This window comes from Melozone crissalis, unplaced genomic scaffold, assembly GCF_028551555.1.
Source record: "Melozone crissalis strain CALT ecotype California unplaced genomic scaffold, PUWL_Pcris_2 ptg000012l_1, whole genome shotgun sequence".
NCBI classification, from domain to species: Eukaryota; Metazoa; Chordata; class Aves; order Passeriformes; family Passerellidae; genus Melozone; species Melozone crissalis.
In genome coordinates this window covers 10,788,049-10,804,832 of record NW_026535790.1, presented here as the reverse complement: position 1 = coordinate 10,804,832, position 16,784 = coordinate 10,788,049, and the positions used below count along the sequence as shown (strand labels likewise).

General features: G+C 50.9%; 1 protein-coding gene across 7 annotated transcripts in view; it reads left to right on the top strand.

Moving 5' to 3' along the window:
• Positions 1–13,270: 13,270 nt before the first annotated feature.
• The window catches only part of PDGFA (platelet derived growth factor subunit A), a 34,556-nt gene continuing 31,042 nt past the window's right edge, over positions 13,271–16,784 (top strand). For all 7 annotated transcript variants that reach the window (XR_008482803.1, XM_054270601.1, XM_054270599.1 and 4 more), the window contains exons 1-2: positions 13,271–13,733; positions 14,876–14,972. Coding sequence is in view for 6 of the 7 variants with exons in the window: in XM_054270601.1 (XP_054126576.1) it covers positions 13,671–13,733; positions 14,876–14,972 (160 nt within the window). In the remaining variant the exon portion in view is untranslated. The remainder of the gene's footprint in view (positions 13,734–14,875; positions 14,973–16,784) is intronic.

Below are 16,784 nucleotides of genomic sequence, written 5' to 3'. Positions count from 1 at the left end.
CCCAGGCAGCAGGTGGGGAAGGAAAAATAGTTGGTACAAGTCAGGAGGCTGCAGCACCACCGTGCCCAGAAAGGAATATTTGATGTGCTTCAGCCTGAGCAAAGCCACAGGCTGCCCATCAGCCAGGATGTGTGGGAGCATCCCAGTGGAGCCCCAGGAGAGACCTGTCCGTCCACCATGCACCACACCCCTGAACACAGGCTTGGAACAGCCTCTGGCAGCCAGTGTGCTTCGTTCTACCAACAGAAAAACACTCAGTTCCCAGGAGGGCATGATTAAAGGAATGTCTTTTGGCCAAAGGGTGGAAATGGATCAAATCTGCACATTTGCCCGGTCTGCTGGGTGCTGGGCAGGTGAGGGGAGGGAGGGCTCTCTGCAGAACAGGGTTCGCCTGGAGCTGCTGCTAAACCCATTTTTTAACACAGAATTTTTGATTATTTCCTATCCACTTGATACACCACCAAAATAGATCCAGTTCTCCCCTGTTTTAGCCTCTGCTAAAACCCTCAGACCACATCTTCTCCTATAACAAAAAGTATGTGGAATTGGCTAAAAGAGAAACATTCCTGTTCTCACAAAACTTTAAAAAAAAAAATCCACTCCTTTCCTAAAGAAAAAAATAGTACTTATAAGACTTTATAAAACTGCTTCTGTCCAGAAGGCTCCTGCGTCAGCTCAGCTTTGTCCCTTTAACCATTGCTGCGCCAAGCCTCACTGTGAATTATTAATCATCCCAAAATAGCTGCTGAGAAAAGAGGCAAAAAGGGAAGGCTTGATAACGGCAGTGCGTATGGCAAAATTTATTTTGATCTTACTGAAATCCTTTAAGGAGATGTTTAAGAGGCTGGGGCAGGATGAGGCAATGATGAAGCTGGAGGGATGCTGGCAGGCAGGAGCCCAGGGCCTGGGGGGGGTAAATGTGGGATGCCTTTGCAGACTCGGGGAGTAACCCTGAAAGGGAGCAGGAGAGAGAGAGGGGAAACCGAGCAGTGAGCTGAACTTGCAAATGTTTCTGGCATGAAATCATGAGGGCAAATGCAGAGCTACCCGCCCACCAGCACATGTGTGGAGCTGCCACTACATGGGGACAGTCCTATATATATGTTTATATGGAAGGGAGAGAATGGAGAGGGGCTCTCATGGGCTGCTTACCCAGGGGAGAAGGATCCTGGCCCTGCTGCACAATCCCAGGGTTGGGCATGGCAGAGGCTAAAGGGCATCGAGGCTCTTGGGAGGAAAGCTGGGTAAAAACACTGTTTTACAGCAATGCAGTGACCCCAGGAAGGTGCCCAGCCTCTGTGGATGGGGACTGTGTGTGGGTGCTTTGTGCCCAGCCTGGGATGTCCCTGTCCCTGCAGTGGGGGTGTTTATGCCCAGCCAGGGGTGACCCTGTCCCTGCAGTGTGGATATTTGTGCCCAGCCTGGGGTGACCCTGTCCCTGCAGTGCAGGCAGGAGCAGAGCTGAACAGACTCTGCGCCTCAGTTGCGGGGGAGTGTTGGGAAAACCGCACCCAAGCGGAGCTGCCGGAGAGAGAAGGACATTTTGTTGTGAAGGGGTTTTTCTTCTTCTCAGATTTTTTTTTCTCCAAGCTGCATTTCTTTGAGAGGCTTTGTGGACAGTGTGGGCAGAGCCATGTGGAAGGAATTTAAAGGGAGAAGCCAGTTCAGGGTCACGGCCCGATATGCGAATATAAACCAAACAGTTGTGGATGGTACGAAGCAGCTCCCTGGGGCTGACACAGGGCTGTGGACGTGTGGGATGGGACCAGCTCTCAGGGGTACAGAGAGCAGCACTGGCATCCCACAGCCAGGAGCACTGAAGGATGCCTGGGTAGCCAAAACAAGGACCACAGAATGAGAACGATCTGCACAGGGTGTCAAGGCAGGGCAGGAACCCACATAACAAGGATTCCCTTTGGAGCACAGGTCTGACAGATCTGAGGGAGCTGGAGAAAAGGAGGCTCAGTGGAGACCTTCTCACTCTATACCACTTCTTGAAAGGAGGTTGTAGCCAGGAGGGTCAGTCTTTTCTCCAGCAGGCAATAGGACAAGAGGAAATGGCCTCAAGCTCTGCCAGGGGAGGTTTAGATTGAATATTAGGATACATTTCTTCACCAAAATGGTTGTTAAACATTAGAACAGGCTACCCAGGGCAGTGGTGGAGTCACTGTCCCTGGGGGGATTTAAAAGACATGCAGGTGTGGCCCGTGGGGACACCATTTAGCTGAGACCTCTGCAGTGCTCAGTTAGTAGTTAGACTTGATGATCTTAGAGATATTTTCCAACCTTAATGACTCTATGATTCTAACAAGCCTGACAGCTGATTTGGTCTTGGCCCTGAAGCTGTGGAGGGAGTTCCTGGGCAGCTTTCCAGTGGGGGCAAGGGGAATCTGGGAGAGAGCAGCTGAGGGAACATGGGCTGAGGACAGACAGCATCCACACCAAGAAGCCCTGCAAGGAAAAGCAGTTGTTTTCTCTGTTGCCTTCACATACAGTTGAAGACTACCACTAAGGGGTCTGATGCCCTATCAAACTATTATGGCTTTAGTGAAGGAAACCTGGGAGGCTGGATTGCTCTTCTGCTCTGTGTGTAATGACCTTGTGCCATTTCAGAGTCACCTCTTCTCTGGCACCTGCTTCTTTCCAATTCCTGCACTGCGAGGTTAGAAAATAACCAGCAGCAGGAAGGAAGGCTGTGCTGCAAGAAACTGTAGCTTAGTTTAGTAAGGCTTTTGGCTTCTGTGTGCATGGCCAGATTTTGTTCTCACACTGTTTTAATCTTAGGGATGCTCCAGACACAAATTCTTCCTTGCTTCTTATTCTTTTATTGACACTTTGACAATATTCCTTCACCTCTGAGGAGCCTCTCACCAGGTACACATGGGATCAGTCAGACCACTGGGACTGCAGAGTTACAGTTTTCATGAGACTTAGGCATGAGGCAATTTTAAAACTGGCTTGAAAGGTAATTTGGAAGAGAAGAAAACGTCTTCCTTGTGGAAGCTGGCTGGGTGGGCAATCCTGCCATATGAATTTCCTTTGCTGCAGAAGGTGCACAAGCACTGCTTGGGATGCAGCAGGTGACATTTCCTCTGTTTTGAGGGACCCTCACACACCTTTTCAGGCCTCCTAGCTAAAGCAGGGGTGTTTATAAGGGAGGTTTTTCTGGCATGACCCTACAGACACTAGAAATTGGACTGAGCCCAGGAAGTTCACTGTGGATCAGAGCTGCATTTTGGAGCAGTGATGTTGAGGTTACTGACTCCATTGCTGGTTCCCAATCTCTTGAGCCATCTGGCTCCTTATCAGTATTTTATTTTTCTCCACTGCTTCAAATGCAGAGGCCCTGCTCTGGTGTGATGGCATTTTGAATTAAATCGACAGCCAATTTAGATTACGAAACCATGAAACAAAGAAATAAAAGTCCCTCCCAGCAAAAGGTGTCTGATGACACTTATGGAGTAGGTGGCTCAGAGCCTTCAGGGGAAATTCCAGATGGATAGGAAAGTAGCAGTGATACAGCCAGCCTTTACAAAGGGCAGGATTGGGGCATGTGGTGAACCACCAGAGGAGCTGTGGTTATGAGATCAGATGGATGGCCTGGGGAAAGTCAGAGGAGATGTGTGGAAAACCAGTGGGCAGCTCAAAGTGTGATACAGAGATAAGCATGAGATGGGAAGGGTGTGGTAAGACAAACTCCAAAGGGCTAAATGCTTGCTTAACGCCAGGAAAAGAAGCAGGTCCAGCCTAATGATGTCGAGAGAATACTCCATGCCCCGGGTTAGTCATGTTCCTAAGTGCTGGGTTAGGGAATCTGGGCTGTGTTTGACCCTCCTGCTCCATCCCTGAGGAAGCCAGGATTGAGCAAGACCACACATCACACCGCACACCTCCGGAGGGAAGTGATTAAGCCATGAATAAGAGATCCACCAGCTGTTGTGCTTTGTGTGTGTGCACACACCATGGAACTACTGCAAAAAGCCAAACCTAGGGCCAAGAGAGCCTGGGACCAAAGGTGAGACCTCCATGAAGGACCATGACAACAACTGCACGACTAAAAGCATGAGCAATGGAAACAGACACCATGCTGGCATGGATGTTTGAATTTGGCATCTTAATTTTAAACAAAGGAGGATAGAAGAGTATTTGTCAAATCCTTCTCATTAAGTAATGCCCCAAACTCCCATTTCAGTGGAAGTTAAACATACACACACATCTTTGGTGCCCTTGAAAATTTCAACCTAACTTTACTGTCAGCTCTACAAAGGCAGGTGGGGGTTTTTGTAGAAGTCTGTGATAGCTGGCTTCAGATTCAGCCCTGCCATGTTTCTGAGCAGCTTTTATGCCTGGCCACAATGCATTTTAAAATCATTGATAATTACAACACAAGACTAATCCCCAAAGACTCCTACCACTGGCTACTGTAAAAACAGGCTTTTACACTACAGGCATGGATTTTCCCCAGTGGCTTTGGACTTGCTGTCTGCACTGACAGTAGAAGTTGAGCAGGCCTGAGCTAGCCTTTTTCACTTCCACAGCAGCCACTATAAGCATCCAGAGTTGAAATGGTGGCATCCCCACCCAGCAGCCCCCTTGGCACTGCCCCCAGACTCCAGACATGCACTGGCTGGAGGAGTGCCTGACCACTCTAGGGCTGTTGGGGTATGTTGGAGTAGTTGGGGTTGGCTGGCTGCAGCTTTCATTCTCTCTGGCATCTGCAGAAACTGAAATCAGACAGGAAAGACATAGCAAAAGATGGAGAAAATAAAGACATGAAGGGAATCTGGACACCACAAACTGGGGAAAGGATGGGCAGGAAGAAGGGAAAAATGCAGTGAAAGGAAGAAAGAAAGAAAAAGTCACAGTGAAAGAAGCAGAGCAGTAACTCCTGCGATAGAAACAGAAGCAGTTTGAGGTTTGTATGCATTGTGGCTGGGCTCTTGCCCGTGGTATTTAACTTCACAAACTAACCCAGCCATTATGCACCGAGGGATCGTTAATGCAGCAGATGCAGCCAGACATACGTAGGAGTGTGTTAATATAAGGCCTGATGTAAAAAACACCTGCTAGTTTGGCAGGGCGTCTCAGGAAAGATACTTGTGGCTCGTGTGAGGGTGCAGTATTTACAGAGGTATCTGCTGCTTTCCCATCACATCATGTGCAATTCCCATTTGCCTTACTGGGAGCTTTGCACTGTGACAGTGTTAGAGACTCCAGGCTGAAGCTGGGTGGAGCTGGTCCCATTTACATTAGAAGGGAAGCTGATGTCTTAAATGTTCTTTTTTTTCTTCTTCTATTTTTTTTTCCCATCCAAAATATTTAGGACATGGAGAGGAATTCTCTGTCTACAATACCTAGGCCCCAGGGCTGCCTTGTTTACAAAGTCTTAAGCTTTTATAACACTGAAGGAATTGCACTGATGCCATGCAAGGGGAAGAGGCACTTTTGGAAGATTATAACAATGTGGCTGGGTTATCCCAAGCCCTGATTCTGCTGAGGTGGATGTATGCCATTACTGCTGTGTTAGAAGGGCTGTCCCAGGAGGAGATTCTCTTACAAACCAAAGAAGAAGGGGCTGGTACCAGGTAGCAGTACAGGGCCTGGCTGCTTCCAGGAGCATCCCAGGGATGGAGGGCTGTGGCTCACATGCAGAGAGCAGACAGCTGCAGTGGTTTAAGACGTTCCCCACAGCTGTGTGTCCCAGCTCTCGGTGGGAGGCTGCCCACGAGCAGGGCTGATGGAATGAGGGATGCCTGTGCCTCAGCTGTCCCAGCTCAGGGCCTAGGGGATGCACAGAGAGCACAGATGGAGAACTGGAGCGGCTGCAGCGTGGCCACCTTCAACACAAACTGGGGAGACACCTCTGGCACACATGCAAAGTGTGATGAAGGCAATACCATAACTGTCCCACGAAAACTAATTATAGATCATTTGCCAGGACCCTCAGCAAACAGGTTTATTCTCTGCTTCCTCATTGTTCTATGAGATTCTTTCTCAGAGTTTGCTCACTTTCGCCTCTCTCCTTGCCCAGCTGTCCTTACTGGAGCTCTGTCATCTCCCATTTCCCAATTTTCACAAGGTGCACACACAGGGAAGCCTCTGGCACAGGTAGCCATGCTGTGGGAGCTGGTGCTGGACAGCCAGAACCACAGCCAGCCCCAGCAGTAAGTCCAGACACAAATGCAGGGAAAGCTGCACTTTTATGTCCTGTCTCTTGCCTTTCTTCTTGGCATTTTAAAGCTTTTCTGCTCACCTTTCTCTTTCCAGATTTTCTTCCAGCCCCAAATAACTGCAGCGACACAACCCACTGCCTCATGTTTCATTCTCAGCCTCGCAGTCGCCACTTTATTTTGCCTTTTCCCAGTTTCATGAAAGAACACAGTCGCATGAATAACAGGATTATTTATCATCCTCTCCCTCCCCTTCCAGGATGGCTTGCTGTTTATGGAAAGCACTGGAGTGCAGGAGAGATCGTGCTACAGTTAAACAGACAATGCTTAAAGGGCCATTGCCTGCTCTCTGCTTTAAGGCTGTACTCCTCACTGACTTCCAAGAAAGAGGGAGTTCTGTATCCCAACTGATGGGAATGGCATCAAAAACCACTGCTGAAAGGTAAACAAATGCTATGTTCAATAGGATGGAGAAGATGGTTGGACTTGATGATCTTAAGAGGCTTTTTCCAGGATAAATGATTCTACACTTTTATGGTTTGCAATTCACTTCTTGCAAGAACCAGGAAATTCAGTTCTGGTGTAAATGTGGGTGTGTGGTCCCTTTCTAGCCCAGCAGTGTATCAGGAACATGTTCACAGGGACCACATGATGGTAGCTAGCAGGTGACAGACCACATTAAAACATCTCCATGTGACACAGCCAAATTATGTGACCAGAGGTGTTTCTCAGAGGTCTTCTGGATCTGAAATGTAGCAGGGCAATGATAAAGCTTGTCCCAAGTTGGTGAGAAAAGGGCTTCAGAAATGGTTGCTACCAGCTTCTCACCTGAAGTTTGGCCATGGCCCCATGGCAGGTTGTCTCCATCCTACCTGCATTTCTGATTACTGATGTGCCTCATGGCTATGAAAGATCTTTATCAGCTCTCAGGAGGAAATCACCTAAGTACAAAGTGTTGAGAATAAAGAGATGGAAAGCACTGAATTCCCTGGGAATTTATGCTGAGGAACAGATGCCACCACATGGGTTGCCTGCTCTGCTCTGACCATCACCATAAGTGGGTCTGTGGATACCACTGTGTCTTGAAAGGATGGAAATGCTCAGGGAGGGTGAGTTTGGAGACTCAGCATGGGCTCCATGAAGCCCTTCTGTAAAGATACTGCTCTGGGCTGGGGACTTCAGGTATGATCCTTGAATGATGTACAGCTACTGAGACCATGTGAGGACCACGCTGCTGTAGGTGTAAGAAAATTAAAAGAAAAATGAAAAAAGTTCTACACTGGAGTTTCTGTTAAAAAAAAAAAAAAAAGCAAACCAATCACCAATCCTTTACTTGCTCTTCTCCTTCCCTTACATTAACTAGGTTTCTGTGACAAAAAGGGTCAGAAATTCGATTAGGAAGCTTCTTAGTCATTACAAACATTTGCAGTTCAAAGTTGGCAATTCCACTACAGCAGCCTCCATATCCCCTGTGTCCTTTAGGTACTGCTAGATCCTGCAGTCTCTGGAGTGCTTGAAGTTGAAAATGTGTGTATGATTCTCGTGAGTTTTTATTGTAAGGGAGGGAATCTCACAGGACAAATGTGTAATGTAAGAGCAACAAGGTTGCATGGATACAAGAACACAAACGGGGCGGCTCACACTTTGAGAACACAAATTCTTCAGGAAGAACAACTATCTCACTGTGTTTGGATGGAGCTTAATAAAACTGACTGCTCCAAGCTAGGCCTCTACAGGCCTCCAAGCTACAAACAATGGAGAATAATATCACAATTTTATGGCACTTAGCGTGGCTGAGTTACATCCTGGATGGTCTCCACAGAATCACTGCAACTGGTGTTGATTTGAGTCAGAGGAGAAGAGCTTTACACCCCTATTGCTGAGGAGACATGAGCACACCATGCACAGGACCCCAGGGGCCGAGCCCTGTGTGCAGTGCTCTCATTTACAGCATGTATCAGCATACCTTAAGCTGGGCTGGTACTTTTACAGTCATTCAGCTGGATGAACTACATACTCCTGACAAAGCACAGCCCATTTTTAATAGCTTTATCCACCAGGCAGAGGATATCCCTCACTCACAGCAGCTCCCTTGTCCCACAGGGGTGGGGAGCAGGGATCAGCTTCATATACCCACTAAAATAGCGGCCAGTGCTGGTATGCAAGTGCCCTAGTTTAATGCCTAAACATGGTATCTTGCTACCCAGGCTGGCAGGGCTGCCAGTTCGTGCTCCAGCCCTGAAGGTGAAGTGTGTGTCACTCAGCAGTGGCTGTGGCAGCAGGGAAGGTCAAACAGTCCCTCACTTTCAGCTGTGCTGCTGAAGCTCCTGGCTAAGGAGCAGCTGGGCACTGGGGGAGAGAGGAGCACATTAGCAAGAGCATTACTAACTGTGTCTTGGCTATTAAACCAAGTAATGACTCCAGAGACAATTGGGTCCAACCCCCACTGAAGTCAAAAGGGCAGTTTTGGGTGGAGGATCAGCTCAACAGGGACCCTGCCCCATTCATAGCAGAGCAAAATATTTCCAGAAATATTGTAGGTTTAAGTGTCAACCCACATAAGTGGATGCTGGCCACGGCCACCCTCTGTGTTTGGGGCAGAGACATCATAACATCTTTCCACACCACTTCTGATCACTCCTCTTAGCTGAAACTTTGTCGCAGATTTGCATTTCATTACTATTTCAGAAAATTATCAACTGTGAAAGCATCTGATAAGCTGCACCAACAAAAGTTACAAAGATAACAAAGCTCAGCCAGATGGACAGAGCCAGTGCAAGGATCCAAAAGGAAGAACTGGAAAAGAAGGAAATAATGTTTGTAGGTGCACTAGCTGGAATAACAACAGCCTTGGTTGTTCTCCTTGCAGCTTTCCTTGCTGCTCTTTATGGGCTGAGATTCAGGAAAGGGAATGGTGTGTCTGCCATCAGTGCCTACTGCATTTGTAATCCTTGCCTGCACTGCACCTGCACCTGTGCCAGCCTCATGCCTTTCCTCAGGCAGGCAGCAACTGAGCTGCAGAGCAGGAAAATGACCTCCCCCCACCATGGCCACATGCCCCTCTGAAGCTACAGGCCAAAAAAATGTTCAAAACCAGAGAGGAACCACCCAAAGTTGGTGATCTTCCTGTCCAGATTTCTGGATTTGATGTTCTGCACTTTTATCCTCTGTTATACACCGTGGGGCACTGACAGAATGGTGCAGGTCCAAACTGCTGAGAGTATTTCCTATGGTTCCTTTCCAGAGCCAGGACAGATGTGGTGGCAGGATGTACCCTGCGGAACACACTGAGCAGCTTTGGCCAGCCCCAAACACACACTGCAATGAAAGCAGGCCACTCTTCCAACAAAAACCCTTACCCAAACCCATTGTTTTGTTAATTTTAACTGGATTATCTATGAGGCAAAAACCTCACTAAAATCAAATCTGAAAAAACTCAGGTTTCCCAAGGAATGTCATTGCAATGAAATGATTCCTCTTGTCAGAAGGATCAAACAAGCACAGTTCCAGCCTGAGCTCTGAAATAGATGCCCTGGGCCTCAGGTACCATCTCAGAGCCAGCCCAGTGCTGCCAATGGCTTCAGTGCGCTCTGAGCACCACCACGCCCACCTTGCTGGCCATCCCTGGCTGCACCTCTCCCAGTGACCTTCCCCCAGCCCCAGTGTGCACCTGTGAAACATCACTTGGTCCTGTTGCATTGCCTCGCCTGTGTTCCTAAGAGCTGAGCCAGCAGAGATTTAAACGAGCTCTGTAGTGGGTGCTGGAAGCCTGATTTGGGGCACCCTGGCTGCAGTGACTCCACCCTCAGAAAGCAGCTCTGGTGACACTGAAGTGGTCTCATTTCATGTCAGCTTCTGCATCCCTTCCCCCATGCCAAGTGCTGTGCAAACCCTGGGAATCCTCCCTCTCAACACTCTGTCATGGTGTAATTCTATTATAATTCCTGACATTCGAGAGACTTCTAACAGTGCGTGCTTTAAATTAGACAAGCAATATCTTGCTCGCTGCTCTCAGATAAATAAAAAAGTGTAAAATCTAATTTTCTGACACTCTGTTCTTGGTACTGATTTCCTTTTAAACCTGTAACTACCATACTGTCACTCCTTCCTCATGGGTGGCTTGTGGGTATTACATAAAAGGTGATGTTTCATGTTTGGTGCACACATGTGCAATAGATGTGCAGGAAGGTGCCATGCTGAAGCAAACATGCACTGGTGTTTTGTTTTTCACACAGCTGTATGTAGGGACTTAGAGGGAACAAATGCAATTTTAGATCAAACAATAGACAAGGACAAAATGTGTTTTGTAAGCAGACAGACAACCTAAGTATGAAGTTGTTTGCAGAATCTGTGTGAATTTTATTTATATTTCCTGGTCTTTGCTCTCCTCTGGGATCTTACATATTTTGCATTATTAGCAAATATTTGTAATGATCCCTATAAACAGTCTAATGTTAAAAGCTACTCCAAGTGTAACTTGACCCAGAGGAAAGATGCTTATCTGAGCTCCACAATGACAGATTAAAAAAAGATGCTGATGCAGTATGTCTCTTGTAAAATAAGGGGAATATAAGAAAAATCAAAACTGCATAGATTTTTTTTTTTTACCATAAGATAAAACAAGAGTTATCTCTGCTGGCTTTTGCAATGAAATACCACTAGCAAGAACTACAAATATACAGCACTTCTGATCCCAAATGCACTAGCCAACCAAGAAAGGAAGGAGAGGACTAAATGCTCAGCCAGCCAGTACTGTCAGAATCTATTTCACTGTTTAGTAATTATTTTTTTTATTACTATGACAACACGGACCATAAGAATTGCTTCTTTAACCCCAGCAAATGAGACTGTGCAGATGAGACCTTTTTTTTAACTGAAGTAATTGCTTTTTACTTCTGCCATGTAAGAAAGTGATGGCACTACCAGAGTGTCCTGCCCTGCTCTGCCTCCTCCTGCCCTGCATGGATAGCTCTGCTGCAGTGTGGCACTCGGATCATTTTTTTTATATCAGGAGGCATTTGAGAATGGCTCCACACTGGCTCAGCATTTTCTGTCTTAAAAAAAAAAAAAAAAAAAAAAAAAAAAAGCAGCAGCATTCTCCTTTTTAAAGTGCTTCCAAATCTTTTACATCTCTTTTCCTTTTCTCTCTCTTTTCAACCCCCACCTTTTTTTTCCCCCCCTTGTGGTCCTGGAGACCACCCTGTAAGCCTACATGACATCATGAGAGAGAATTAAACGTACTTGAAAGGCCACTTCTGTTTTGGTGGGAACTTCTATGCAATTGCAAAGTGCCCATTAAAGCACAGGTTGTTTCCTAGAAGCATGTCCAAGCCAGTAGCGTGCAAACCCCTTCAGGGCTTCTAGAAAGCATTCGCTTTTGAAATGCTGAAGGAAATTCAGAGATGAAAGGATAAGTCTCCCTGGCTGTGCATTTACAGTCTATTGTCTTCCATGAAGGATAGTATCACTCCTCAGTTGTGTTATTGCAGTTAATCCACTTAAATGCTATTGGATTTTCAGATGAGCTGAATTCTTTGCATCTGCTATTAAGAACCTTTGTTTAGATGAGAAAGGGCTGTTATTTAAATCACAATGAGTTCAGGGAGATGTCAGGGTGCAGCAGGCACCTTGTGCCAATCCGCGCCGGGGGAACGGGGGCAATTTCTCTCCGGGGCGGCGAGGAGGGAGGACGCGAAGGGAACGCGAGCTGGGCGGGCTCGGGGCCGGCTGCGGGGTTCGGGACGGGCTGCGGAGGGCCCGGGCCGGCTGCAGGGTTCGGGACGAGCTGCGGGGGGCCCGGGCCGGCTGCGGAGGATCGGTGCGGAGTGCGAGGCCGGGGCAGTTGCGGGGATCCAGGGCGGGGGTCTGGGGCAATTGCGGGGGGCTGTGGCAGTTGCGCAGTTGCGGGGTGCCCGGGCAGTTGCGGAGGCTGGGTCCGGCTGCGGCGGAGCCCCGGGGCGCGGCGTGCCCGCGGCCGCGGCGGGGAGCCCCGCGCCCGCGCATGCCGCAGCCGGGTGCCGCAGGGCGGAGGGCTCCGCTGCCCCCCGCCCGCACCGCCCCCCCTGCCTCTCGTGCAGTTTGGGGGTGCTTTTGTATTCCTCAAGGCTGCGCGTGTGTGTCGTCCTTCGCAATGAAGGCTGCGCTGCAACAGCAACGTTAAAAGCCGCACACCACAACCCTCCGCCGCTCTGCCCCTCCCCTTCTGCAAAAGGCAAGTCCCCCCCGCTAAAATAGAATAACAACGATAAGAAAGCACACACACACACGCACACACGATCGCGCCGTGGCCATGGCGATCCGCTCTGCCTTATGTAAAGGCAGAGCACACGGCCGAGCCCGCCAGGTTACACGGCGGCTGCTGCGCAGCAGCGCCCGCCCCTCCGCCCGGTGCCGCAGAGGGCCGGCGGCGGGGGCTGCCCCGCTCCGCCCGACCCCTGCCCGCCGCCGGCTCCTTGTTTTCCCCTCTCAGTGGGCAGAGCCCCTGGCCCCGGAGCAGGCGCCGCAGCTGCCGGCACCCCCACGACTTGTTGTTGGTGGGTCTGGTGCCGGGAGTACCCGGGAGGAGGGGCGGGGGCGGCGCACGGCAGGGCGGGAGCGCTATATGCTGCTCCTCGCCGGGGCCACGCTCCAGACCGGCCACCGCTCCGGAGCGAGCCCCGAGCCTCCCTCTGCCTGGAGTTGCAGTTCGTCTCCGATCCCCTTGGGATTTAAACCTTCTTGAATATATATATATATATATTTTTTTTTCCCCCTCCTTCCTCCTCCTCCTCCCGTCTTTTTCTCCCGTGCAAAGTGGAGCAGGAACTGCACCAAGGCAGCCCGCGAGATCCTGCAATACCGCTCCGATTTGTCCCTGCTATTATTCCTAATTAATTATTATTTTTTGACCTCGCCCCAGCCGGGGAGGGAAGCGGGACCATTCTCGGCAAGAGAAACATTTCTCTCCTTATCAATAAAGATTTTTGATTTTTCCCCTCTCCGCGGAGGGGCCGGGTGTGGAGGGCAGGCACGGCGGGGGGGGCCGGCCCTCGGCGGAGAGCGCAGCCCCGCGGTCCCGGCGCGGCGCGGAGCGGCGGCCGCGGCGGGGGGAGGCGGCCCCAGCGCCGCCCGCGCGAGGGGGGCAGCCGCCCCAGACAGGTGATGGGCGTTTCGGCTGCGCTCCGGATCGACTCCTTGGGTTTCACTTTGGTCTGATCTAAGCAAATATGCAGAAGTACCGGCTGGTCTAGTCCTAAGAGCCAAGAGGAGCGAGCGAGAGCGGCAGAAGGGAGAGCAGCCACGCTCCCGTAGCGAGGGGAACGTACAAACAGCGGCCGCGCCGTCATTAAGCCACCGCCGCCCCGGGCAGCCCCGACCCACCCTGGATGCGGAGGACCCCCGAGCCACCCCGCTGCCTTTCCCCTGAGGGATGGTACTGAATTCCTGCGCGGCAGGAGCCGGCCTGCAGCCCCTCTCCATCAGCGTTGCCTTCCCTCCGTGTCTAAAGTGCACTAGACCGCGATGAGGACCTGGGCTTGCGTTTTGCTGATAGGTTTTGGGTACCTGTCCTTTACCTTCTGCGAGGTAGGTGAGAGCGGCTTCCTGCGCTGCCGGTCCCCGGGGCACGGCGCAGCCGGGGGTCGGGGCGAGCGGCGGCGGAGGGCACCGGGGAGGGAACGGGCTGCCCACCTGGGCTCCGCGGGCATCCTCGCGCCCCGGCCCCGCCGGGAGCGCTGCCCTGCCCCGGGCCCTGCGCGGCCGAGCCTGGCAGCAAGTTGCCATTTCATGCATGGCAGAAGCGAAGGGGAATGACCGTGCATTCCGCGCCCGGGCTGCTGGCCGCCCTTAAGAATTAATATGTATATAATATATATTATATATATATAATAAATATATGATAAAATATTCACGCCCCGCGGGTGCCAGCGGGCTGCGGCTGTGCGGAAGCCGAGGGTGCGCGGAGCCGGGCCGCCCCCGCGGCGCCCAGCGCTGCACACGGCGGCTGCGGACACCGCTAGTGCCGCGGGCAGAACTTGGCTGAATCCCCCGCGCCCCAAAACGCCGCTCCCCGCTTTGTGAATCTCCCCCGGAGCAGTCGGGAGCTCTCCCGCCCGCCTGCCCGCAGGGGACGGAGGGGGCGCGGAGCCGCGTCCCGGGGTTGCTACAGGTGGTCCCGGTCGGGGCGAGCGCGGTGCTCGGCGCTGCACAGCGGCTCTAACTTTTCCCGGGACCCGGTCTGCTTGGCACCGGCAGCCGCGACGTGGGCGCTGGTAGGATGGCGGCGCCCCGTGGGACGCGGTTCTCCTCCTCCTCCTCCTCCTGCTGCCCGGCTCGGGGGACCTCGCGCCCGCGGGAGACTTGGCACCCGCCCGGGGGAACTTGGGCAGCCGCTGCCCGGGGTGTGCTCCAGCCGCCCGGCGGGGCTCGGCGCTGCCGGCACACGCTGCCAGGCGGGGCCGTGCGCAGCTGCCGCCCCGCTGAGCCGTGGCGCAGTCGGGCGGGCGGCGCGCAGCCCCCTCGGGCGCGCAGGCGGGGGCGGCGGGAGCGCTCCGGCGCCCCGCGGAGCGCTGTGGGGGGATGCGCGCGTGGATTTTCCCCCCGCTTCATCCCCGCATGTCTCGCAAACACCCCGCACCCTCCCCGGCGAGCCCAGAGGCGCGGCGCGCCGGATGCCCGGCGCTGCGGGCGGGACTGCGCGGTGACCCGCGGTGTGTGTGTCTTTGAAGGAGGCCGAGATCCCGCAGGAGCTCATCGAGCGGCTGGCGCACAGCGAGATCCACAGCATCCGCGACTTGCAGCGCCTCCTGGAGATTGACTCCGTAGGTAAATTAGTCCCGTCCTCCTTCCTTCCGCGCCGTCGGCCGCCGCCGCCCCGGGGGGAGGCCCCGCTCGCCCCGCGCTCCCCGCACGCCTCGCCCGAGACCCCCGTGCGGGCACCGCACCGAGAGCCGGGCGGCCCCGGGTGCGAGTCACAGCGAGGCGGCGGCCAAGGGGCCCATCGGGGATTGAAACTTCCTGGGGTTCAGGGTGGAGAGGGACCTTGTGACCCCCCCGTGTTTTTAGAGCTCTCTCCGTCTCGCAGCGGAGAAGAATTGCCGTAAGGTTTGTTGTTGGTCTTGCATTGCTGTGTTATCTTTAAACTACTGTCCTAGAGGTATTTAAAATATTTGAAACAATATTTATGAATGAAGTAATGTCTCTTCAAGTGCTGGGCTTTATTAAAAGGAAAATAAACGGTCCGCACTGATTTTAAACAGAAACCTGCATATGAAGCTTACCCTCAAAAATACACTTTTTTCCTTTTTTTTCCAAAAGAGAATAGTGCAGGGTTATTTTCTGCATCATTAGGCATGCAAATGGGTGTAGTGAGAACGTGCAGTTTAACAGATCGTTGCAGCAGTAAATCTGATCTAGAAGCATGGTATTGCTGCGTTCCTTATCATTTGGTTTCACTTGATGCACTTTGTTCCTGGTGATTTCTTCTCTCACTAGAGAGCAAGAATAAACCCCGGCACCTTTGATGTGCCCAGGGGAAGCCTGCATCTTGCTGAAGCACAAACATGGAGAAAAATGAATGAGTTCTTGCTTGCATTGGTACTGGGCCATCTCCTTTTAAACCATATGCTGTGTATTTTTGTATACTCTGTGCCAGGTTCAATCACCTTCATTCAGAGTTGCAGGATCCTTCTAGAGTTGAACTCTCTGCTTTTTGTGCAGTGCTCTATTAACGAGCAGGAATGCACTAGGAACGTATTTTACAGTCATAGCTTTCAATTTTCATGTGATTAGAGAGCAAACGTTTTCCCATTACACTGAAAATGGGAGTATTTCTGTCTTGCACAACACTTTACCATAGAGGCTAATTAGTAATTACCAGATTGGCATTGGTTTAGTATTTTTGGAGAGCAGTGCTTCATCAGTGTTGTTTATCACCACAATTAAAGAAACTTTCACAACTGGGAAGGGGTGTGCAGTTCATATTTCCTCACTGAAGGCTGTTTTGGACCAGACAAGTGCACTACTGCTAAAATCTTTTTCCCAGTGAACTTGGTGGAGTTGGCTGCTGTTGCAGAAGGGCTGGATCTGAGTGCTAGCATTTTAAAATAGTGCATACTGCTCCTGCCTTTGAGTCAGGGTTCTGTAGCTACCAGAATACATTATTTTTTCAAATACCTCAGCGCAACAAGCACATGCTTCATTTTTAAATACCACTTAGAAGGAGAGCAAAAGTTCACGTGGCTCCATTGCAAGTGAATCAGGCAGACAAGTGGGGCAATGGCAGGAGCTGAATAAATGGGTAGATGTCGCAAAGAAATTTATTTCAGAAAATAATTATTTATCTCATGGCAAATATTAACTGGAGGATGCAAGACCAAAAATGGAGAAGGTCAGCCTCAAGTTTACCCGTTTCATTTTGCTGTTTTCTTGCAATTTGTCAGTTTAGAGACCATTAGAGAAACAAGAGACATAAATATTTTACTATTTCACTGTGAAACAGTAATTCCTTAAGACATGAACTCAAACAATATTAAAAAATAAAACCAAAATATTCAGCCTTTCACCCGGTTCTTGCTTATGTGAGTGCTGCTTCTGCCTGTGTGCTAAGCTGTGCTCTGAGCTACTCATGGTTGGGTT